Source organism: Lonchura striata, chromosome 13 (genome assembly GCF_050655825.1).
Source record: "Lonchura striata isolate lonStrDom1 chromosome 13, ASM5065582v1, whole genome shotgun sequence".
Classification (NCBI taxonomy): domain Eukaryota; kingdom Metazoa; phylum Chordata; class Aves; order Passeriformes; family Estrildidae; genus Lonchura; species Lonchura striata.
The window spans coordinates 12,483,124-12,507,469 of record NC_140715.1 but is presented as its reverse complement, the minus strand read 5'-3'; the positions used below and the strand labels follow the sequence as shown (position 1 = coordinate 12,507,469).

Sequence of the window (24,346 nt, the reverse complement as noted above, 5' to 3'; positions counted from 1 at the left end):
CTTGTGGCTGGAATGACAGTGACATGATTTTATTTCACCCAGTTTTCATTTTTCTTGCTGACAGGGATTTCCTGATAAGCAAGTCCTTGCTGCTACAGACCATACTTAAAATTTGGACAATTTTTGCCTGTTGTCTGTGCCTGATAACACCTAAACCCCAACTATCTTTGTAAACAAATAGAAAAATAGGTCACAATGATAGTAAAATCACCTTCAGACAAGCAAGATGTAGCCAAGACTATAAATTATTCAATCCAAACACATAGTGATATCATTGTATATTCTCATAAAGGAAAATATTTCCCCCATAAACACAGCCTTCTAAACTATTAATGGAATTGGAATACAATATTATAGAAATCTAGTTAAGACTAAGTTTGAAAATCAACACAGAGTAAACAGATTACTTAAACATAAGTTTAGCCACTCTGTATGTTAGAAATATTATAAAGGCTCGTCTCAATGCTTGGAGGGTCTAAGAATTTATAATTCAGCTTCAAATTTGAGATTTGACTGTCCAAGCTATTCCCAAGGACTGCTCCAGAGAGGCTGCACCTGGACACCTGCAGGGAAGGTTAAACTGCAATTTTGAGTGACCAACCCAGTTTTCAGGGTTTGACCCTGAATCTGAAAAAAATACTAAATGTTGAAACAAGGATGTTTTAATATTTGGGGCATAAAGGTCTATGGTGGCTGCCTAGAAGCTTTTCCATTATTTATTTTTTTCTGTTGCAGGATATTTTAGTGTTTTCATGTGAATGTTGGACTCCTGTTTGACAGAGACGGGCCTGAGCCAAATAATTCAGATTTTAGTAATTTAGGAAAGATTATCATTCTAGTCCACATCTAAGCCAGCTACTTTAGAGAAAACAGATAACATTATTTTTTGATTTACATGCAGTCCATTCAACTGAATTACAAAAAAATGCAATTATTCAGAGGAAAATTAATGTAAAAAGGTCCCTGTTGGGTCAGGGGAAACTAAAAAATATGCAAGGATATATATTTGGAATGAGGTGGTGATATCACAAATGTCATCTTCCTTCTTCTGTACTAATAAAGAATTAGAAATTGAAAAAACCAAAAACTAATTTGCCACATTGCTGCATAAAAAGTTACAACCTGTCTGGAATGATCAATTAATCTCTAGGCTATACTCATTTATACCTCTATAGATTCAGAATAACTTAACCAAAAGTAACTAGCTCAACACTGTTGATGGAACTATTCCAGATTTATACTGGAACAACTAAAGATGGAATTTACTCCTTAAGATAGCAAGAGGAAAAAACCAAAGTAACCAAGAAGCTGGAAAATTATGTATTTGAAACTTCAAAACACTTATTTCCCCTTGTGTTTTACTGAGAAGGTTTGGGGATTTTTTTTCCCCCCCTCACACTGGGATGTTTTAGCTTAACACCACACAATGATAGGCACTATAATTTATTTCATTGTCAGGTTTCCAGAGATTTTACAAAATTCTTGGAATAAATGTTAGGGAGATATTCCCAAAAATGCAGAAATCAATACCCATGAGAAAAAATCTATATGGAACCAGTCTTATTTATTTGATTTTGTTTATGATGAGAGAAATTTTAGTGCTTTAATTATCATTATCAGCACACAAACACCTGCTGTTACTAGATGGTGTTTCTATTAACAGTGTGCCACTTCAATAGTTTTTTGTTGGCAATCCAAAATCAAATTACTTCATGTCTGAAAATTATTGTTACTTGCTGACGCAAAGTGTTTACTGTGTCTGTCATTTTCTAACCTTTTATTTATGCCAGAAAAGAAAATCAATAGCCATTTTAACATTTCTTAAAATACTGTTTATGAAACCAACAACCTGTCTCAGTGTGCTCTTACTAGTTTTGTGGGTTTATGCCAGTATCCTCTGGGGTCCTGTATCCTTTGTGTGTCCAGGTGGGAAGTTGTCTGCAGGGTCAGTGATCCAGGTGATGCCTACACTGCCCTTGGGACTTGTGGCCCTTTTAGATCTGGGTTCTGTATAAAATTTAATGTGGAACTGAGCAATCCACAGCTATTGGTTACATGGATGAGACCCACCAAATCAATATTTTCAATATCATTTCTATTTTAGCAGGTGACCACTCCAGGGGACGGGGTGAAACCTGTATTTACTGCAAAGCCTGGGTAAACACACTGCTATAAATGCTTGAGAAAACATAAGGACTTGAGTCAGCCACAGAGAGCTGCCAGGGATTTAACACAGCCTTAGAAGTTCTCTTTGCAAAGACTTCCAAAGGATTGAAAAGAATATCCTACTGTTTTTAATACAATTACACCACAACACTGTTATTTTTATGCAGTTCCTGTATCCTGCTGTCTGGGATAAGTCCTTATTTAGCAATGATGAGGAATTACGTCTCATGTCCTGGTTCAACCTTCAAAATTATGTCAGGAATTTTGGCTCAATGTGATTCTTTTGCCATGACAAGATCTGTTAAAGAGATGCATTTACCAAAAGGGCAAATCCTGCTGACAGGGATGTTGCTACTGCAGTCAGCATCCTCTGAGCAAGCACCTGAAAGCAGCAAAGTGGTGCCTGCTCCTCCTTTCCATCAGTGCTGCCTCTAAAGCAGATGTTGTCTGCTGTACTTTGGAGTCTGCTATAATTTGATCAAATCCATAGAAGATCACGTCAAAAAGTGACAGCTAGTCAATGGATGGTATTGTCCCTAACTTGTTATCTGTCTGGGGCCTGCTGCAATCAATGCTTTGTGCCAAGTTCCAAATCCTTAGAGCCAGATCAAAACAACATTTCTACAGGGGACAATTCTGTCTCCTTTTCAAGTTCACGTCAAAGCAGGCTTCACATAGGCACCTGAGTGTTTTCTGTGCATAACTTTTGAAAGCACAAAAATATTTAAATTCATACTCCTTGGTAAAAAAAATATTAAGGTATCAAAGATCCAAACCTAAATTTACTCTCAGACCTCACCAAGATTTTTTGGCTGATTTTCCTTTATGACACAATTGTGATGGAAAACACAGAAACTGAAAATTTGCATTTAATTTCCATTGTATGAACACTTCGTACATATAATTCAGAACCTCAGTATGGGCATATTGAATGGTGGTGAAAAATCCAATAGTATTTGCTCAAGTTGAAAAATGATTTTAGATTTGATGTTTGAAATCTCTCTATAGTCTTCCTTTGCAGAGCTTTGAGCTCTTAAATCATACCATTATGGCTGTTTGCACCTACATGCTAAAATATGGTGCTCATATACTGGTGCAAGAAAAATTTAGACTTGGTTATCCAATAATAAAATTTGCAATTCACATTATGTGCTGTCCAATTACGCAGTCACAGTCGTATTTGGGAACAGGAAAAAACACTACATTAATTCTCTATCTGGCCTTTCCCCCATCAGCTCTTGCTTTTGTCCAGTGCACAAAAGGAAGATTCATGTGATGTCAAGCAGCAGAACAGCCCTCAGCCACCACTGCTTTCTCTTTGCTTGGAAGACCTTGATTTTGCTGGTTCAGCCTTGGAGCTATTGGCTTTTGCTTCCAAGAGGAGTGGGTAACACCAAAAGCCATCCATGGGGAGCAGAGGTATCTGTCCTTGCCTGCTTCCTGACTTTCTTTAATCAAATATTAATTGGGTGCAGCCACTTCACTACTCACAAACAGAATCTTGCAGAAGTGAAAAAAAAGTGAATCTTTCATGCTTTGGGGATGCTTTTCCATGCTTTTGAAATAAAGACTGATCTGCTTGTGTGAAAGCTTCAAGGCAAGAAAAATATATTGGTAATAGTAATTATTATTTACAGAAATGACATAACTCAGATTTACTTGACTAAGTTCCTTTCATCATATAACAAATTAAAAAACTCAATTGCAGTATTCACACAGAAAATTTTGGAGCAAAAATATCAGATCCTGCATAGTTTAGAGCTAAGAAACCTACTATTTACTGATGAAGTCCAGAGGAAAAACTCACCTAGTTTTCATGAGATATACTAAAGCTTTAAAACCCTGGGTAACCTTAATTTTGGAATGCTTTTCTTTTATCATTCCCAGAGTCTGAGATTCAAGTAAGTAACTTAGAAATCTACCTGGAAATTCAGTGTCAGAAAGAGCCTTTTCTTCAAAACTAAAGCTACAAAAGGAAACATTTCCTGACGAAGCTGCACCAATTTCAAATCAACCACATTCATGACTCATACTTCATCTTCATAAGCTTTAAAATTATGTACTCTGCAGTTATGAAAACCTGTGAACAGCAATTTGAGGTTGAAATATTTGCTGAAAGTGTATTGCAAGACTTTAAATTATTTTAGTTGCCAGTCATTCAGACACAAGAAATGATACAACTCATTTGGGAAACAAGACTGTGGTTTCTTCAAATGAATTTCATGCATTGAGTGCTCTTTTTATATAGGAAAGGAACATTAGACCTTCTCATCCATCACACCCAATAGGGCTGGTAGTTCAATGATATAATTCATACCCTAAACAATGTAGATTCTTGATCAAGCTTGCCAAGACCTATTCCTGCAACTTAAAAATGTTCCCTTGATTCTCCTTAGAAATTTAAACAACACTTGACATATTTGAATATATTTACTTCTGCCTATTGACCTTATATTCCCCTTATCAAGATAATAGAATTTCCTTATAAGTTGCCTTGGGCATTTCTGCAAGGTCAAAGGCACACAATGCACAGACAGGGATAAACCTGCTTTGAATTACTGCATCCACCCATGCTCCAGTGCTTCTGCAGCCCTGATGGCAACAAATGAAGTGTGGTGAGCTGGGAGTACAGCACTTTGAAAGCACAGAAGGGACATGGTCAGAAAGAGCCCTGACAGGCTGTTAAACATTTACCACCCTGCCTGAGCACGTCCACCACTAACACAGCCCAAGCAGCAGTCACAGAGCAATGGGAGAAGTTGACAGAACCACATTATTGCAACCACAAATTCACACCTGCCAAGAGACACCCCAGTCACTGCACTGCGTTGGTGTTTTGAGAGAATGAACAGCACATTCAAGACAAGAATCTCCCCATTTGCCAGGAGCTTCTGAAGAACTGGAACCATTTGTTTCTCATCTGAAGTTATTCAGGGTGGGTTTTTTGGAAGCTTCATTTGGTCTAAAAATAAGTTCTGCTTGATGAGGACTCTACTTACTATTGCAAAGAGGTACCTGAGAACCACCAGCAGACAAGGTTCTGTGCCTTAAATAATTTCTGTCACTTAGACAGTTTCTAGTCATTTTTGGTTGAAATTATAGTCTTGTTCATTTTATAGTATTAAATCAAAGGGCATACACACTCTGGAAGGGCAGCTAACCTCAGGGCAGTTTACAGCTCAAACTCTGTCTCTGGGTAGCCAAGTTGAAAATCAGCAGCTATCATGGAAGCATATTGTAAAGCTGGGATACTGCTGTGAATTATGAAGCATATCAAGTGTTTGGATAAATCAAAGGTTCCTAAATGGGTCTAAAACAGCAAAGAGTAAAAGCATTAGGGCTTGTCTTCTTTTCCAAAATCTTCCATTAATACTGTTACAGAGACCTGTTTTCTACCTCTCAGACACTGATTCAAAATTCCATTTAAGAAAATGAAGAACATGATCCTGCCATCTCCTCAAAGATTTAACTTTATGGTAGAAAGATTTTATTGTTGTTACTTGCCATTAAAGGTAATAATTCTGGTGCAGTTTTCTTTTGCTTGCATTCGTGCTATTTTATTAATGTCTCCATAGTAGCAGTTAGCATTGCAAAAGGAATTCCAATTTTCAACATGATTATTAGTCTCCATTTTCATCCTCAAAGCTGGGATGTTTTCGAAGGAGCTCATGGAGGAGGAAGGAATAAGACTCAGACACCACAGTCCATTGTTACCTCTGAGCACATACACTTAGATTGCTTTTCATTGATGCTGCTGCCAATTTTATTCACAAGCATATAAAAAAAAGGTCATGACATTTAGAATTACACTACTTTGGAAATTAAATGTTCCTTTAAATTTTTAATTTCTGAAAGTAATTTATCATGGAATAATATTTGAATATGGTTGAATGAATGTGTAAAATTAATGCTTTCTTCAAACTGCAATTTCACAACCACATATGTTTAACCTTGTTGTGTAATAGGCATAAAAACGTTGATATGTGAGCTCAAAGAGCTGCATTTCCATTTTGCTGGAAGCACTTGCACTGTTATTCTCCTTAGTATTTTTCCACTGGCATGTCTGTATAAGGATTGAGGTTTAGCTCTCAATCATTTCCTACTTAACATTACACTTCACAAACCTGGCAACTAAATAAGGGCCAAAAATGAATCCCAGTGGTCAGCAGAGTTTTTTCACATTAATTTTTATGTGAGAAATCAAACTGCTGATTTTTAGGTTAATACAGCAATATTAATAATATTATTGTAGCACTTGAGGAAATAATTTTGTATGAACACTAGAGAAAGGACTGAGATACCACATAACCTACATTCTAGTCAGAAGCTCCCAAGTCAGAGATTTGGGGATCTGATGAAGAGGAGATCACTCAGTCGTGGCCAGGTGTTGGGAGTCCCTTGTCAAGGAATGGATTTGCCCATCTCACACCCAGGCTCATCAGATGGTTTAGGTTGGACCTTGCACACCACTGAGCCCAGCTGTGAGCCCAGCACTGCTGTGTCACCTTGGCCACTGCTCAGGGCTTATTTCTCCACAGCCAGCTGACACTCCTTGTTCAGCAGAAAAAGGAATCTTACTAAAGGCAGCAGCACACTCTGGGAATTATTTTGTGGTCAGACGTTACAGTTCATAATTTTCTCATACCCTAAGGAAAGCTGGCTGGGCCCCAGGCTGCAAAGGGCAGACACAAACAACTCCAAATTCCTGCTCGAATGCTGCTAAAATTGTACCTGCATGAAATTTATGCTGGTGTGTAGAATTTACTCATGCTTGCTCATGGAAACTCATGGGAACCCTTTGTTAGAAGACTGACAAACTCTGAAATATTCAGTTTGAGGCTCCATTGCACTCACTGGGTCAACTGAAGAGACAATGTCTGAAGGAAGGAGACTGAGGAAGATAAAGGAAGTCTTTAATTGAAATGTTACTGGCACATTCAAAGATCCAGAAGAAAAGCAAATTATAAAGCGCCTCTGTTACTGACTATTTGATTCTCAATTCCAAATATATTTCAGTACATAATAATACTAATACTAATACTAATACTAATACTAATACTACTACTAATAATAATATCATCTTTGTCACTAGGGCAATGGCAGGAGTGCTGCTATTTCAAGTTTGGCCTCTTGAAAAGCCCTCAGGAAAGTTGCTCTGCAGATCACTCATTTCATTAAATTAATGCTTTGTTGGCTGGAGTTAAAGTTTGAGTCGGGCAAAACAAAAGCCTGGGTTTCAGAATACATATACCCTGTCAAATTGCATTTATCAAGATAAGGGTTATTAGAATCTTTTTTCTCTTGTGTGAATGAAATTCTAAGCTTAAAATGTCACTGAAGATTTATTAATCTGATACTCTTTCTGATAAGGACAAAGAAATAGAAAGGGCAGAGAAAAAGAAATATTTCTTGTAGCCTGATAAGGACTACAAGAAATAGAAAATATGAATAAGGCAATTTATCAGTGGGCATTCTGTAACCAAAAGATTCAAGCCACACAAAGCGATAGTACAGTTATATATTGATTTCAGAACACTGCCATCTACAACACTTGGTCAAAGTTTGAGAGCTGTGCAGAAAAATCTCTGCAATTTTCAAAAAATGATATTAAACCTGAATTTTCAAACTCTAGGCTGGAGTAACACTTGCTCTAGAAAGTAGATGGAGGCCTAATGTGAAAACTGGTGCTGTGCTAGAGTATACAATGAATGCAGGGAGAACCACCAGCAGGAGCATCAGTGTTTCAAGCTGAAGTGACAGGGTGTGAACTAACCATATGTTTAAATTTGTTTAAATATTTTTTCCCTTTCTTATAAGACTTTCTCAAGTAGGAGTTAATTTTGCAGCAATTACGGTCTTTCAAAGCTCTACTTGTTTAGAAAATGATTAGTTGTACCTTACCTCTTTCTCAGACCGCCTAATGTAGAAAATATGCCAGTTAAGAAAAGTCTTTCTTACATTTTTCTAAGAACACAGCAGGAGCCAAATCATCTGCCATGATTTCATTAATAGCTGAACTTACCAGTCTTCTCCGCCTTGTGTTTTAAACCTTCAGGTCCTGGCAGGCAGGGGCAGGGCCCTTCACATCGAGTTGTGATGGTTTTGCCAGAAGTACATGCATGGAACTCCATCTTGCACTGGAAGTGTAAAAAAAAGCAAGAATACTATTTAGGACAAGACACAAAATAGCAGCTGTCAATTAAATGAGAAATTGTGTTATCAGTAATGACATTGGATAGTTTGCAAAACTTCAGTCTGTACTGCAAATACTTTTATAAGACAACACTGACTATTCCTAGCCTTTGTTGTTTGCATTACCTACATTTTAGTTCTGACTCCTCCAAGAGCTTTGTGCCTGTGTTGTTGCCCTTTCTTCAGGGATGGCCCCGTGGGTATTTCCCCATTCTGTGCCCAGCAGCACCAGTGGCTGGACACTGAACTAATGCAGTAACAAAATGAAGTGAAAGAAAACAGCACAGAAACACAAATGTTCTCTTTGGCTTGATACCTAATGAACCAAATTCAGCTCCATTTTTTGTCCTCTTCAAGCCTTGCTTTTACAAGACCAGAATCCAAGGGCTTTTGACACACAGGGGAGTGCTACCTGTGGTGCCCAGGCTGGAGCTCCTTCCTGCAGGGATTGCCCCCTGCCAAGGAAAATGGGAATGCTGGGCTGCAGAGTCCCTTTGATCTGAGTTTTATTGAAGATTATGATTAATTTAAGAACAAGCCAACATGTTTACACAGTGGGACACAGCGTGTTTTGACACAGCTGAAGGACATGGAGCCTGAGACCATGGTGTTACCATGGAGGATGCAGTGGGCAACTGGAGCTCACTGGGCAGCAGCCACTGCTGAAACCCACAGCATCCTCCTCTGTAATTCTGGTGCAGGGGGAGCCAAGAGACCAGAGCAGGATGTTGCTACAAGACAAACACCTCCTGCTTTGAAAGTACTGCAAATACCTTGGCTTTGCCTGTGTTGGTTTTTGTTGAAAGGGCTCCTCGTTGCCCAAGCTTTAATCCAGCAGCAGGAGACCATTATGCTGTGCCTACATCCCATTCTGCTGACATTATCCCCCCACCATCCTCAACTTCAATGCATCAGGGTAGTTCTGTGCTCTCTGTGATGCCCTGCCCTTCTCATTTGGAAAATGCAGGGCCACACAAAAGCTTCCAAGTGTGCAAGCTTAGCTTGTGTTGTACACCAATTTCTCCCAAGACTGAAGGGAATATATATATACTTATTTTTCAGCTGTTTGCTCCATAAATACACTTTGCTCAGAGCACAAATACAAGAGAGAGCACATCAGAAGGAAAGGAGAACAGGAGAAAGGACAACACTGAGTGCAATCCTGAAGGCAATGACTTTCTGCAGCATATTCTGATAGTCAATGTGTTATTGAGAACACAGGCATAAATCTTCTTCCTACAGCTGGAGTTTATAATTTAATCCCTTACAGAACATCAATTACTTACATATTTTATTATGCATAATAAATGTAAATTATGTATCTAAGCATTAGCAATTATACTTCAAATACCAACCTTTAAGATGGCACCAGCCTATTTCAAGCCTGTTATTACGTGCAGTTAAGAAAGGAAGAACTTTATACTTAGAAACATCAAGGCAAGTTTTTCCTTAGCTTTCCAGACAATCGATAAAAATGACATCCAGAAAGCTAAACACAAACCAAAAAAAGAAACTGCTTAAAAGGGTTTTATTATCTGAGGGCAAGGAGGAGAGCCCAGCTTGAAGATCACAATGCTGCAGTCACATGTGAGTAAGTTTACACCCATGATTAACCACATTATATTCCCATCATGCTTGTTTGGGATGTTTGGTGTTGGGGGATGAAGATTAAAGAACTCCATCATTTTAAATATTAAATTAGGATAATACTAATTACGTTTCAACACCTAATCACTGTATGTAGCTCTTTATTCCTTCCCTAGAGGAAAACATGGAGATACCTTACTTTGCATGTGATGGCATGCTTACTCACTATAACAACCTACATGAGTAGCTCAACTTTGGATTTAATGACTGTGCCTAAGCCTCACTAAGTGATATTCAGAGGCAGAGCAGCCACAGAGGATGTCTTGTGGAGACAATCCAATAACTACTTTTTGGATTTATTCTGCCACTGGATCTACAGTATATAAGGAGCCTGCTGGCTTTCTCCAGACCATGGACAATAAAATGATACACAGTGCTTGGAAAAACTCTCACTCTTTCACACCAAAGGGACATTATACATTTTGCAGACATGAGTCACAAAGCTCCTTGCAGTGATTGTGCACAGGACTCCGTGGGAGCAGCCCCACAGTTTGGGGCCAGTCCCTCTCATTTCAGGGGACTCATTTTGCCAGTGATGTGATTTGATATGCCTCAGCTCTCTGCTGAGCTGCTCTAGTAGAGCTCCCTGGGCCGTGCAAGCTTTGTATTTTTCTGCAGCCTCCCTGGTGTGTGAACTGCATTTGTTTACTTTGAACCCCAAGGCCCACATAAACATCTCTAAACTATTTTACTGCAAATGGAAAAACAGCTCTGTTATTTGTTGCTAAATGTATATGGAGATCAATAAAGTATATGAGGGGAGAAATGGTTGAACATATTCATGGAAAATTCATAAATTAATTTATTCAACTAAGATGTGGGAAATTACTGCAGAGTGTGTTTTGGTTAAAGTGTTCCCCTGAGAATCCACTACTCGTATAATGATTCCCTCTTTATTGTCAGTGAATCTACAGCAATGTGTTTTGCATAAGCATTCACATTTGAGGGAGAAAGAAATAGCTACATAAAATTTATTCCTAGCTATTTTATTCTTGTCTGTTAGTCTCCAGCCTCCAGCCCCTGCTAGAGGAGAATCTAGATCTTTTCTTCTTTAATGATATAATAAAACAATGAATCTCTGCCTTTATTCTGGCTTTCAACTTCTGGCAGCCAGGTTTTGATCTAACCTGCAAGTAAGTAATCCTGTGAAATAAGTTACTGTGATCTCTTCTGCAAGGGTGTATATTTGAGTACTGAGTGTGCTCATAGACAGCTTGGTACAGCCCAGTGCATTAATGCTGTGAAGAGCTTTGCATCCTGACACAAGCAACTCACGGATTTGCTTAAAATGCAGCCAGGTACAGCAGCACATCGCAGCCCCGATGGCACCTTTCAGTGGCAAAGCAGTGTAATGAGGTGTAGCTGTCCCTGGGGGCCTGGGACATGCTGTGTGCCCAGCACTGCTCCTGCTCATGGGGCACAGAGAGCACAGAGCACTCTCAGTATCCTGGGCAACCTCACAGCCCCCACAACAAACTCCAGGGAAGGGGGTGAGGAGAGAACACTTCACCCAGGGATCCCTCCCTGAGACCCCCACTGGCTCTTAGAGCATCAAATCATAGAGTATCCTGAACTGGAAGGAACTCACAGGGATCATCAAACACCAGCTTCTGATTGATTCACGAGCCAAAAATCTGTAACTAAAAATTTCTTGTAGTCACGCTAATACAGGAGGAAGTGCTAGGTTCCAAACTTCTGTTGCTTCTATCTAATGTAATGTGAATTAAACAGGAGAGTATGTAGGAATTAGCAGACAATATACATGACAAAGATAAACATGAAGTCTCATTTGAGAAAGAGTGAACACTGAAACAGGAGGTTAAATTTTATAGTATACTAATTAAGTGTTAAACTCCTGAGAGTTTACATCATATTAATGGCACTGTCTCTAAACCTGTTGTTGAACAGTGCTCTTGCCTGGAAGACACTGCATTTTTAGCACCCTACAGCTTTTTACATTTTCACCAAGAATGATTTCAGTGCAGTGTTTGTTTTATGGTTCATCTTTTGTTCACTTACAATATGTCTCTTTGGAACTACACATACAAATAACAAAAGCTCATTATTTTCTACCTTATCTTTTACCCAGTGGCTGCCACAGGCAGAAGCTAAAATTTCCTAAAATTATAGCATGTATATATTTTTAGTCCAGAGTTTCTTGATATCAGTAGTGTTTCCTACCTATCTGTCTCAGCAGATAATTAGAATCCATTGGAATTCAGACACCCCTTTGAGAGGAGTTGTTTGTTTACAAGCTTTAGTGCCATGCTTGCCATTGCTTCCTTAGCTGGGAGTCTTATCACCATTTTCTTTATAAGCCTCTTCTTCCAGTTTTCATCAGATGGAAAAAAAAAATACAGTATTTGGAACACACTCAGATCAAGTGTGGGTTTTTAAAAAAACGTGTCACAACAAAAAAAGGTTCAGTATATTTTCTACAAATCCCAAAAGAAATGTCAGATGGTGTTCTTCCATTGCACACTGCCAAACACATACATTAAGTTTTAATGGGAATTCTCCAAACTTTTCAGGCTCTGTAAAACCTGAAATCCTGAAATAAGGATTTAGAGACAGCAGTCAACCACATGAATTCATGTTCATTAAAGAAACAGAACTAATTGAAGTCTGGAGGTGAGTCTCAGACTCTGGGCTGGGGACAGGGCTGTGTGCACTTCCCCTCCCTGCTGTGGATTCTGCTGCCTTTTTGCTGCCCTGCACACCAGAGCCCCCCCGTCCTGGGTGCTGGGAAGGAGAGGGGGTGCCCTGGGGCACAGCACCTCAGGGGGGCACTGAAAATATGGTGCAGTCATCTCATTTCTCTGGGCACCCTTCTGCTCACACAGCAAAGCTCCCCACTGCCAGGCTCCTGCCCTGCACATGCCCTGCTCCAGGATGGGACTGGCTCGTGCTGTTGCAGCAAAAATTAAAGGGAGGCTGGTGGAAAAAATAATTATAATAAAAACACACCATTTTTATTCCCTGTGAAAATAGCTACCAGGCGAGATCACTTAATCTTTGCAATAAAAGCTGTACAAAGATATCTTAAAATCCTGGAGCTCTAATTAGGAGCTATGATCTCCTTATGAGAATACATAGTTGGTGTTGATATTAATGGGAGTTATGCAGGCATATCAGTGGTGGAATAAACTCTAATTAACACAACCAATCTATTGTGTAAATACATATTAAAGCCTTTTAAAAATGTGTGCTAGCTCTAGCTTTGAAGCAGATGTTATAGCTGATAGGCTCAGAAATTCCCCTCTCTGCAAGGAGTGACATGAAGGACCTTGTTATATCTCAGGTAAACAACAAATATTTGAGAATGTCTCTCACTGACAGCTGACAGGCTGGTGGTTCATAATCTGCTAGAAAAAGTGAACAGCATCCAGGTGGAGGGTCAAGAACAGACAGACCCAGGTCCCAAGCCACTGATATTAAATGGGCTGAACAGATTTATGCAGCCAAATGCAGTAACACCAAAAGGTCTCACACAGCAAAGCTCCAAGGACCAGAAATTGGTCCACACTGCTCAGCTCTGCCCCCTGCAATCCTGCAGCTCTAATGAGGGAGAGCTGCAGGACTCTGCCCTCGGAGTAGAATTACCAGGGAACAGAAGGAAAGCACGAGACCCCAGCAATCTTTAAATACCAGGCTAAGTCAAGCAGTCACATCAGCAGCTGCATGTGCACCAAGCACACAGCTCAGGTCCTTAAGATGAGAATTGTCAGGTTTAAGATTTTACAATGTAACAATTTTTTAAAAAATTAAAAATGTTAGCTGCTTTTTTTGTTAGATCCCAGCCACATACAATCAGAGAGGGACATGTTTTTCACTATTAGAGCATAATAATATTTAAACCACAAAGCACCATCTTTAGGGAAACAGGAAAGTCAGAAGTTTCATCTTCCAAGAAGAAACAATTGATTCTTGGGCTTCAGAAAAGAACAAGCTGAGTTGCAATTGGCAGCAATCATGCAATTCAGGATGGCATTAATTGCATATTTTGTGGCTCTGCGTTATAATTAGAACTGTACACACCTCTCTAAAAATAGCCTTCAACTTCTCAGGAGGAGGAGAACAGAAGGCACTCCTTATTTTCATCAGCTAAAGACAAAGAGTGACTTTAGAAAACACAGAGCTTGATTGCTCCATAGTGGGTCAGCTCTGCTCCCAGGCAGAGTCCATGACTTGATAAATAAAGAAATAAAAAATAAATAATTCATGAGGTAAATATTAAAGACTTCATTAAAAAAAGAAAAAAGAACAGTCTTCCAAAGTGAGTGATGCTGAAGAGTCAGTAGGATGACTGCTTGTAGGCATGTTGAACCATCTCAGTGTTTGACTGGCAGGGCTGCAAACTAAGCAAATGATCCTGTACTTGTGTTGCTGCAAACTGCCCTTACAGACAGAGCAGAATCAGCTAATCTGGGGACTTCTGGACAGACCACTGAAGCACAAAATTCTCTTTTAATACAAAATACATTGCCCCAAGAAACAAGTGGCAATCAGCTCAATGTGAAGCAGGAAATTCTAAAAAATGCAGTTGATTGCGTGAGCTAGATGATATGGCATTCAAGGTCACAGCACTATGTGAAGGACATTCAAGGGACCATTTATTAATGCAATGTGACAATGAAAACAAATGGTTTCCTATTCTATGATCAAGCAAGAAAATAGTTCCAGGCACCAAAATCTACTGCATCATAAAGAAATTGAACTTGTTTTTACAAGTAATTTAGATGCCAGTTCTGGAGACACCTAGGTCATGGGGTATGTGTGGGAATCTCTCAGTTGGTTTATCACCTTGTAAGAAATTTTTGTACTTATTGGAGAAGTACAGACCAAAAAGAGCTGGAACTTGACACAGAAGAATCAATTCATAAGTGGAAGCATTTGTGCAATGTTGGTTTCAACTTTCATCCACTGGCTGATGAGACCACAATGAGTTAAATGGGAAATGAAGACAAAGCACTTCTGTCCCTCATATAAATGAAGACACCCATCCTCCCTTCTCACTGAGATTTAACACAAGGCACCAGCCTGTCTTAGATCTGCAAATGACCCTGCTCTCCTCCCAACCTCCTCATATCATGCAAAGACTGTGACATTTTGATTTTGGTGACCATTTCAGAGTAACAAGGTCATGCTCACACTCTGGGCTGCAGCTGGTTCTTGTGCACAAATGCAGGAGCTGAGGTGCTGAGGAGATGATGCACTCACCTAACCCCATCTTCTACACTCTGTATTCTGTCACAAAAGCTTTTCCTGTTGCTAAACGTCTATTCTGCTGTCTCCCTGCAGGATTTGCATGACAGGTCACTGATGATGAGCATTTCCTAGCAGCACATGGGAGATTTTGCTTTCCAGTACACTAGTCTGCTGTATCTCAAGACATGGACTTTAAAAATCACTTTCCTTCTGCATTTTTTTTCCTCCATTTCTAGATTTCTATTGTATTGCTTTTGCCTCTATGAAATTATTCCCTATTCTAACTCCTATAATCATGAACTGAGAGTTCATAGCTAATAGCACTATTCAAAGTGGAGCAAAGCTACAATTTTCTTCCCCTTTAATAGACCAAAGCCATCTTAGATTAAAAGAAAGAAAATCACAGAAAAACAATTGGAGATTTGGAGTGATCGATGCTGCTTGAAATGTACTTGCCATGTAATTGAGATGCATTCTCATTCTCATTCTGCAGCCATTTACTGATCACACGAGAACGATGATTTGTCATTTTTACTTGCTCCAAATTACTAAAGGCAATTTAATTTCTCTCATGGAGATGACACATCAGATAACGTGAACATAATCAAGGGGTAACGATCTGTGGCTCTGTGCACACACTGATGCTCCTGTTACCAGCTAAACAACCACCTGCATAAGGGAAGGCAACACCAGACATTCAGATCCCCAAGCACAGGGTCTCCACCCAGTCAATCACGTTACAAACAGCAATTTAGCTACGCCAGGTGACTACACCAATTTAGATTTCAGATGATTTTAGATTTCAGTGCTCCATCTACAGTCATTCCTATACCCATCTGGCCATACCTGGACCAAAAGCAGCAGCTGGTGACCACTATAAAGGGTAGGCATGTTCCCTAAAGGCTTTCATGCAATTGGTATGGTGGCAGTATCTTAGCATCCCAAAAATCCATCAACTCTCCCTATCAATCAGTAATTTCAAGTACTTAGTACTATATTTGCAGTTACTTTTGGGATGTCTGCTGTCCCACAGGATGTGACTCTGATCACTTATGGCTGTATGGACTGAATATCAGGACAAGTTCAGGTAATTCCTGATACATTATCAGGATAAGCTCAACCCTCCCTCTGATGTATCTAAGTTTACAAATCAAAGTTGAACAGTTGCTACTATACCTGCTTCCCCTCTTGAAATGTTGGTGAATTAGTCTTGAATTTGTTCTGTACTGCCCATTTCTTCTCTGCAACCTTGCCACAAGTATTGAGAAACAGCTGGAGTGTTGTTTTGCCCATCCCTGTTGAATGCCAGGCTGGATGCAGCTCTGGTCTAGATACAGGTATCCCCACCCATGGAAGGGTTAGAACAAGATGCTCTTTAAATTCCCTTACAATCCAAATAATTCTATGACTTTGTGGTCATAAAGTGTTGTGCTCCCCAAGGCCCAATAATATAAAATTACTGGGGAAAAGGAAGAAGTACCTGGAAACATCTCATAATCCGTGGAAAAAGGTCTGGGGGGCTTCCAGCAGAGACAGAGAACAATGGTCAGACCAAGGGCTGTACTCTGGGCTTCAGAGCTCATACATCCTGTACTAGCAAGGATCTCTTAGAACTCACTGCACTTTTTTTCTAGAAAATGGTGGGAGGAAAAGGCTGGAGATACAGTAAAAGAAACACCCTGGCTTGTTTGACAACTTGGTGGTGCAGTAAGCAGCAAACTCAGGATTTCACTTGTGCTGCCAGTCATGGGCCAATCACACCATCAAGTCCTGAAGTCGCTCTGCAAAGCTGGATACATCAGCTTTTCCAGTATGCATGATTAGTTTTCAAATATGTAATCTTTTTTTAACCAAACTTTGTCTTTGCATGTGAGAGGTGAAAGCCAGTCTGAGTTTTTCTGTTCCCAAGTAGCTCCTTATTCCCTGATAATAGATTTCAGGAAGTCAATCCTGCTCTCTAGAATAGTTATCCCATCCTATCCATTACAAGTATTAGATGAACTAGCTCACAGAAGGTTTGCACAGATTTCACTGACCATGATGTGGCCCCAGCAGTGCCTTGTTACACACGTATGAAATGTACAGTATCCAGCAAGCTTTCAGGTCTCAGAGAGAATTTTTTGTCTGTTGATTACAGAGCAAATCTGAAGTGTAAGTAAAAATATGAAATACTCAGCATCCTGCAGTACCCCTGCTCTGGTTGCTTTTAGACTAGCAACATGACTGAAGTCCTAAGAATGCCAGCCTGCTTTTTAATTGACTTCTCAGAATTTTTATTTTGTAATCAAAACAAAAGCCAAACAATCTCCAATGCTAAGAAGCACTGAAACAAAACATTTGACAGTTACTAGCAAAGAAGCTTTAGAAATGTTTTTTGGAGCATAGCAACCAAGGGAGAGTAAGCAGGCTTAAGCTTTGAAGTTAAAGCTTTCAGCAACGTTTCTGATTTCTAAAGAACACAATAGAAACAACAAGAAATTAAAAAAAATAAATTGGAAAAACCAAACCCCAGGCCTAGTTCAATGCTCACTGAATGGATTTGCTGTGAAAGACACCCATACAAAGAAAGCAGAATTAGTCTGTTTGCTTAGAAATCAAGTACCCACAGCTAATCCTTCTGCAGTATTATCCTGTTTTGGCCTTTAATAAATCTGCTTTAAATTAAAGATGTACCCACGCCAAGAAACACCTCCTTTGATGTTTCAAATGGTTCAAATAAGCTGTTTGCTAGAAAAAGCTCAAAATATGAATTCTGAAACTGAAAAAAAAATAAAAGTCCTTCTCCTATGCTACAAGGCTGGTACCTCTCAGGAAGGTCAGAGACCATTTAAAATCACAAATCTGAAACACCTCAGACATTGGTCCCTCTCAAGCCCAGGCATTAGGGGGAAAAATCCTGAAATACATGTCTCTTACAGACCAGTTAGCCAAAAGCAGTTAATCCCCTTTTTCTTACAACCATTACAATCACATCACTGGAATACTGGGAACAAGGAATTTTACAGGTTAACTGAACGCAGGCACAGAGCTTGGAATAAGCTTGGAACAAGGTAACTAAATTACTGCAAATGATATTTGTATTTAAGCTTGTATAATGAGCTGCAAGTTGGTGCAATAAACTATGTTCTTGTTTCCTCTTCCTGTCAAGAACACAACTTTCAGTACTTGAACTGTATCAAATGACTCACCATGTAAATAACAGTTTTCTCCTGTTTTGACCTTGACTGCAGGAAGAAGGATTTTAAAAATAATACTGGTTTTACACACCAAATGTACAGCAGGCAAGTGGAACTAACACCAGCAGCAATCCTAAGGGTGTCCTTAGTGCAGGAGCGCACGTAATTGGTGGGTTTTAAGTTCCGACCATCACATGCCAATTTGTTTGATCTGCCAGTCACAACTGTGATTCTAATCAAGTTAGAAAAGCAGACCTGTGATTACCATCATCAAGATTGGTAGCTTTCCCAAAAAGAACAAATACTGTATTTGCAATCCTCACTTACTGCTTCCTTCCTTTCGAAGGGCGCGTTCTCGCCCAGAGCCGTTTGCGGCACGGGGCATCGCCAGCCACAGGCAGCTCAAGGACACACAGCTACTCAAACTTTGCTGCTTTATGCTTTCATCACCCTCTTCAGTGAAAATTGTTGCAGTTTTGGATGCATGGGAACTTCTGGGAATTTTCCATAAGCCATATAAAAGTGCAGGTTCTGGAGGTGCCAGGGTTAAGTGCAAGGAAGCCAAAGGCTTCCCTGTCCCGCGCCCCTTCTCAGTAACTGAGCTGGCTAAACAAGGGTAGTGCTGGGAGAAAGCAGCAGCCACAAACCAGCACCCACTCTCACCAGGATGTGACTGTGATCCTGGCCCTTGTTTCCACTTTTCCTTCTGCCATTCTCACCATGAAACCTGAACCCTATGCAGCGTCATACATGCCTTTCCCTTCCAAGCATTAGACTGAAAGACTCATCTCAAGCATTTTTTGGAAAATAGTTCAAGGTGGGCACCCACCTTCCAGGTCTTCTACACCATGACCTGACCTGACCGAGTACTGGATATCACCAAAGAAGGGAATTACTCAACACATTTTTAATTTCATTCACTGCAGAGTTAGTAAATACCACTGTTTAAGACAAGCCAAATTATAACTTACTCTGGTTCCGTGTAGTTTTCATCTATTTATTATTTTCCTTCTTGCTGCCTTCTGAATTCTCATTAACCTTTCTGTCAGGACTGCATTAAACATGTCCTGTTAATTCAACATGTTTTTCAAGAAATCTGACATGGAGATGACAAATGCTCATGTAAAAAAAAACCCTCTAGTTAATGAAGCGCATAATAAGAAACACAAAATTCTAGTTTACAACACGTTTTATTTCAGCTTTGCTACTCCAGTGACTTCAAAAGTGAGACTGTCTGAATAGCTTTGGCATCTGTCCTTATGGGAGCAGAAGAAAAGGTCATGGACACTGAAGAAACCTGAAGTCTTGAAGAACTTTCTCCAAAGCTTTAGCATTTTTGTTATTCTAATGTGATATTCTATGGCATAAAATATCATAAAAAACCCTTTATAATTAACATACATACTCTTACCATAGCCATGGCAGTAACTCTGTTGGCATTTCTAATGAGAAGATGCAACCTTGATGCAATACAAGGTAAGGAATAAAAATTTGTATTCAAGGTTTTGTGAAAGAAATATTGCATGTTCTATAAGCAGAAAATACTTGTTAACACTTAAAAAAATCCCAAAGAAGTTTAATTGACTAGAATGATTAATTGCCTGATGTACTACATCTCTCCTCCTAAATATTCTTTTGAAAAATATTCAGTAAGACAATTATGCAATAAAATTACCATTTATATGACTCCTTTCATCCACAAAGGCGTCAAAGTCTTATGTATGTATACAGGTATAAATACAGAGTACTGCTCAAGTGCAGCCAATCCTTCAGCAGGAAATATCAAATGCTCTGCACCAGCAGCAAATATAATGGGATGTTCGAAGGGAGCAATGCTATTTAAATTCAGGGAGATGACAACACCCAATTAACCAGATAAGAGTACTAAACCTGCACTCAAATACAGGGTTTCTTTTCAGACTTTTATTTCCCAGCTGCTGAAAATTAAGCCCCATAAAGCAGCTTTGCTTTTCTTACATACCTCTCTTGACCATGCAAGGTAGTGCTCTGATCCTGTGTCAGATGCCCACAGATGCCCTTTCAGAATCCACTGCTTGCTTTATAAATCAAAGATTATCAACATTCTCCACAAACCATGGTTTTCACACTACTAAACGGCTTCTTGGCAAGTCTCAGGCTTTTACCTGCACTAACTCAGCATGGCATTGAGTGGCACTAGGACTGGTAATAAAACTGCAAAAAAGGAATGGTTGGAACCAAATTATTTCAAGTTGGAAAAGTCCATGGGCCACGAATTCTGTGAAAGCAACCCCTAAGCCTTACATCTGAATTGCTACAGGAGTTTGAGAGAAGTAAAACTGTTTTCCCCCTCCTTTCTGCTAACAGTTGCACGTAATGAGCCACACAAATGGGTCAAAACTCCTCAGTTTTTCTCCATTTAACATACCAACTCAAAATCCAACAGTTTTACTTTAAGCAAACATAAAGTAGAACTGCAATGTGAGTCATAGCCTGGACATTAGCAAAATTACTAAATATTAGGGATAATACCTTCTCAGTCTCCAGATGACCACTGGGCAGATGAAATTTGTGGCATAAATCTTCTCATTTGCCACTATAAATTCATCAAGCATGAGTGAAGCTTATTAGCAAAACTTAGATGTTATCTCCCACAAAATTCTAAGGCTCCAGAAGATTAAAAATGTTTTCCTGCCATGACAAGTACAATGACCTCATAAATATTAGTAGACCCTTTGGCACTGGAAAATGCCATCTATTCCTGCTTCTGTGTAATATTACAGGACTGAACAAAAAAGAATACAAGGATGTTGCTGCTAAAGTTTACCCCCATAGAAGGCTAAGTAAAACTGCAGTCTGAAGTTGTATTTCCGTGCTTCAGAAGTCCTTGAAAAATACTTGAAGAGTGCATTTATCCTTTTGAAGGGGATTCAGACCATTAGACTAAGATTTTTTTTCTGAAATATAAATAGCTCAAGAACCAAAAGATCTAGCTAGATAATAAATGAGTATTTTTCACATAGTATCAAACACCACTGATATTTGAACTGCTTTCATCAGAAAGAGATTTATTTAAACTCCCTTTGAAAGAGCCATTTCCTAGAATAACACAGCAAAGCTCTCATGTCTACTACTGTACATTTTGTTGACCAGTTAGTTACTCATCTATTGGTACATGCACTTATCCCCCATTTATGTGACTTCCATTTGTTCCAAATGGCTGAGCTCAAAGCTGGTTACAGCTGCTTGTGATGTTCCAGACAAAACCTTCCTTTTTTCCCCACTCACATGTCTGCAGCGTTCCTGAATGTCCTTAAATAGAACTCAGAAATTACATTTCTAAATGACAATTCATCACCCCTCCTGCAGACTGTAACAATATTTTAAATTCCTACTGAAGCCTTATCAAATTCAAAGTTGACTGCTTTTATTTTTTTTTTTTTTTTTGTAACCAGTTTCTTAAGCTCTTCCATACTGAGCCTGGAAATTACTTCTTGCAGTGGAAGAAAATCTGTGTGTGGCTTCTGCCACAGTACCCGAATTGTCCAGAGGATGCCACTTTTGAAATGCAAGGACTTAAGGCATCTTTGCCCAAACCCTGCTTCTGGAATTGAAACTCCAAGCTCAGCGTTGGTGCCTGCTCAGAGGAGAGGCTGGGAATTGGGTCCTAGAGGCAGCACTGGCCAAGCACTGAAAAGTGCCTTGGACAGACACTGCACACTTACCTTTCCCATCTTGGAAAGGGTCCAACTCACCAAAGAACCAATAAAAGTGAGGCCAGTCCAGCTGATAACTGATTGCAGCTCAGAATTAATGCCCAAAGTGACTGATAACAAATGCCCAAATGAGGTTTGATCTGCCCAAACTGCAGACATTTAATGCCTGAAACAGACACTTTATTTCTACATGACTCCCAAACTTCAGACTCATTCTCTCATACTGCTCCTTGCCTCTCCTTTGCACTGCTGCCAGAAGGGCCAAATTCAGCATTTGAAGCTTCACCTGCCATTTTAGCAGTGATATTTTTCTCTTGAACATTATGGAGACTGAGTATTTTGATAGGTGAACATTGCTGAAGATAGAAGCATGAATTAACCTATTTTAGCTGTTCACTATTAATAGGATGCATATAAGCACATATTGAAGAATTAATTGTATTAAAATGTTGAAAATAATATAAATATTTTGACTGACAGTATTTAGTACACTGGCTGAAGATGTTATGAGAAGCATATCTGAAATAAAGAGTTGCTGTGTTGCTTTAAATCAATCATCTAATGACTGTAGAGTTCATCTTTGCAATACCCACTCACTTGCCCTGGAGAGCCTGCTAGGGGCTCTGAGCCCTTATTCCACAGGGAGGCATTTAACAAGTCAGTGAGAATTGGCCTCCATCCTTCAGGAAAGACCTCAGCCCCTTCTAATTCCCACCACAGCTTGGACAGCCCCATGGGTGAGAGCCTCATGGCCCTTCCACACCCTCCTGGTCTCTGGGCTGTCTCATCTCAGCAGGGAGGCTCCCCTCATCAAGGTGCTGCGAAGGAGCCATGATCAGGATCATTTGGTTCAAAAATGAGATGAAAATGGGTGAATTGTGCTCTCAGAGTGATGCTGAAGGATGACAGCAGCGTGCAGAAGGCAACATAGGATCACCAAGGAAATCCATCCCCGAGCAATGCACAGGCTGGAAACTGAGGGGACGTGACGGATTTGCACAACTCCCTCGATAGAAAAAACATTTAATTTAAGAAAGATTAGATTGTCACAATCACCCCTGACAAGAATGCCTGCCTAGCAAGGCCTTGAGCCTATATTTTGGGCTAGGACTGTGCCTTAGCCAAGACTTTAAAAATATTCACAATACAGGCTGTCACCGGCACTACATTTCCTTGTCAATCTTTAAGTGTGACTGATTTGCCAAGATCAAGACTAAATTCACCATCAGCAGCAAGGACACCCAACATGAATTATAAAGCTGCCTTTCCTTCCTAGCCTCCTGGATATGCTATGGAAAATGCTTTCCCTGCATTCATTGTTGCTTTTTATATCCACAGCATATCCTCTGTGTAATGATGCAGGACTGCTCAGCTCATCCCACAGTCTCCACCCTGCTCCCACAGCAAATGCTCAGTAAGAAGGAAGCATTTGGCTATTAAATATAAAACCTGTATTAAAAATTGTATTGATTTTATGGCCAAGCGTCTTGTGCCCTGAGATGAAATGTAAATAGAGGTGGCGGTAGAAGTGGAGACAATTTTTTGTGAATTTTTAACACTGAGGGAAGTGGCTGGTTGTTTAGTGCAGCTCTGAGGAGGCTGGGGCACTGCCCAGGTAGACTCCATTTACAGATACAGAGCTCTGTTCAAAGCAAGGAGAGAAAAGAAAACCCAAAATCAGGAGGACCAGCTGATTAGAAGGAGGAAGGAATAGGAAAGGACCTTTCCTTTCTCTTCACCTTCCCAAAATCATGCACGCAGAGGTGAAACTAAAGTCACTAAACAGACAAACTTAAACCATGTATTCAGAAGAACCTGTGAAGTCAAAGGATTAGCTTTTTAAATTTCTTAAAGTGGCTTCCTGGATCTGAGCAGAAGCAGGGAAATGACTATTGATACAGAGGAAACAGAAGGCTTGGAGCGTATCAGACTTTGGGTGGCAACTGATTCTCTCCCAAACCCAGGATACAGCCCAAAGCTAAAGCTGTAAAATAAAGGAGCCAGAGGAGAACAATGAACAGAAAACCCCAGACAGTGCTCCCAGTCCTTCCAGTGACAGATGATGTCTTGAGCCTATTAACAAAGTAATAAATCCCACAGAGTGATCTGCCACCCTTAAAGCACAGTGTATGCTTAGTCTTGAGGATTTTTACAGGGGAAGAAAATACTGGAGCTCCAGTGCCAGCTTACATCTCAGATTCTCTTCCAAAGGTAGCTCTAAGTGGGTCACTCAATTTACTGGTAGGCTGGGAGATACAATGC

At 39.8% G+C, this 24,346-nt stretch overlaps 1 protein-coding gene across 1 annotated transcript in view; it reads right to left on the bottom strand.

The window, feature by feature from the left end:
* The window catches only part of SPOCK1 (SPARC (osteonectin), cwcv and kazal like domains proteoglycan 1), a 366,435-nt gene that overhangs the window by 48,533 nt on the left and 293,556 nt on the right, over window positions 1–24,346 (bottom strand). Inside the window, exon 6 of the mRNA XM_031506078.3 lies at window positions 8,189–8,303. Coding sequence (XP_031361938.2) covers window positions 8,189–8,303 — 115 coding nt within the window. The remainder of the gene's footprint in view (window positions 1–8,188; window positions 8,304–24,346) is intronic.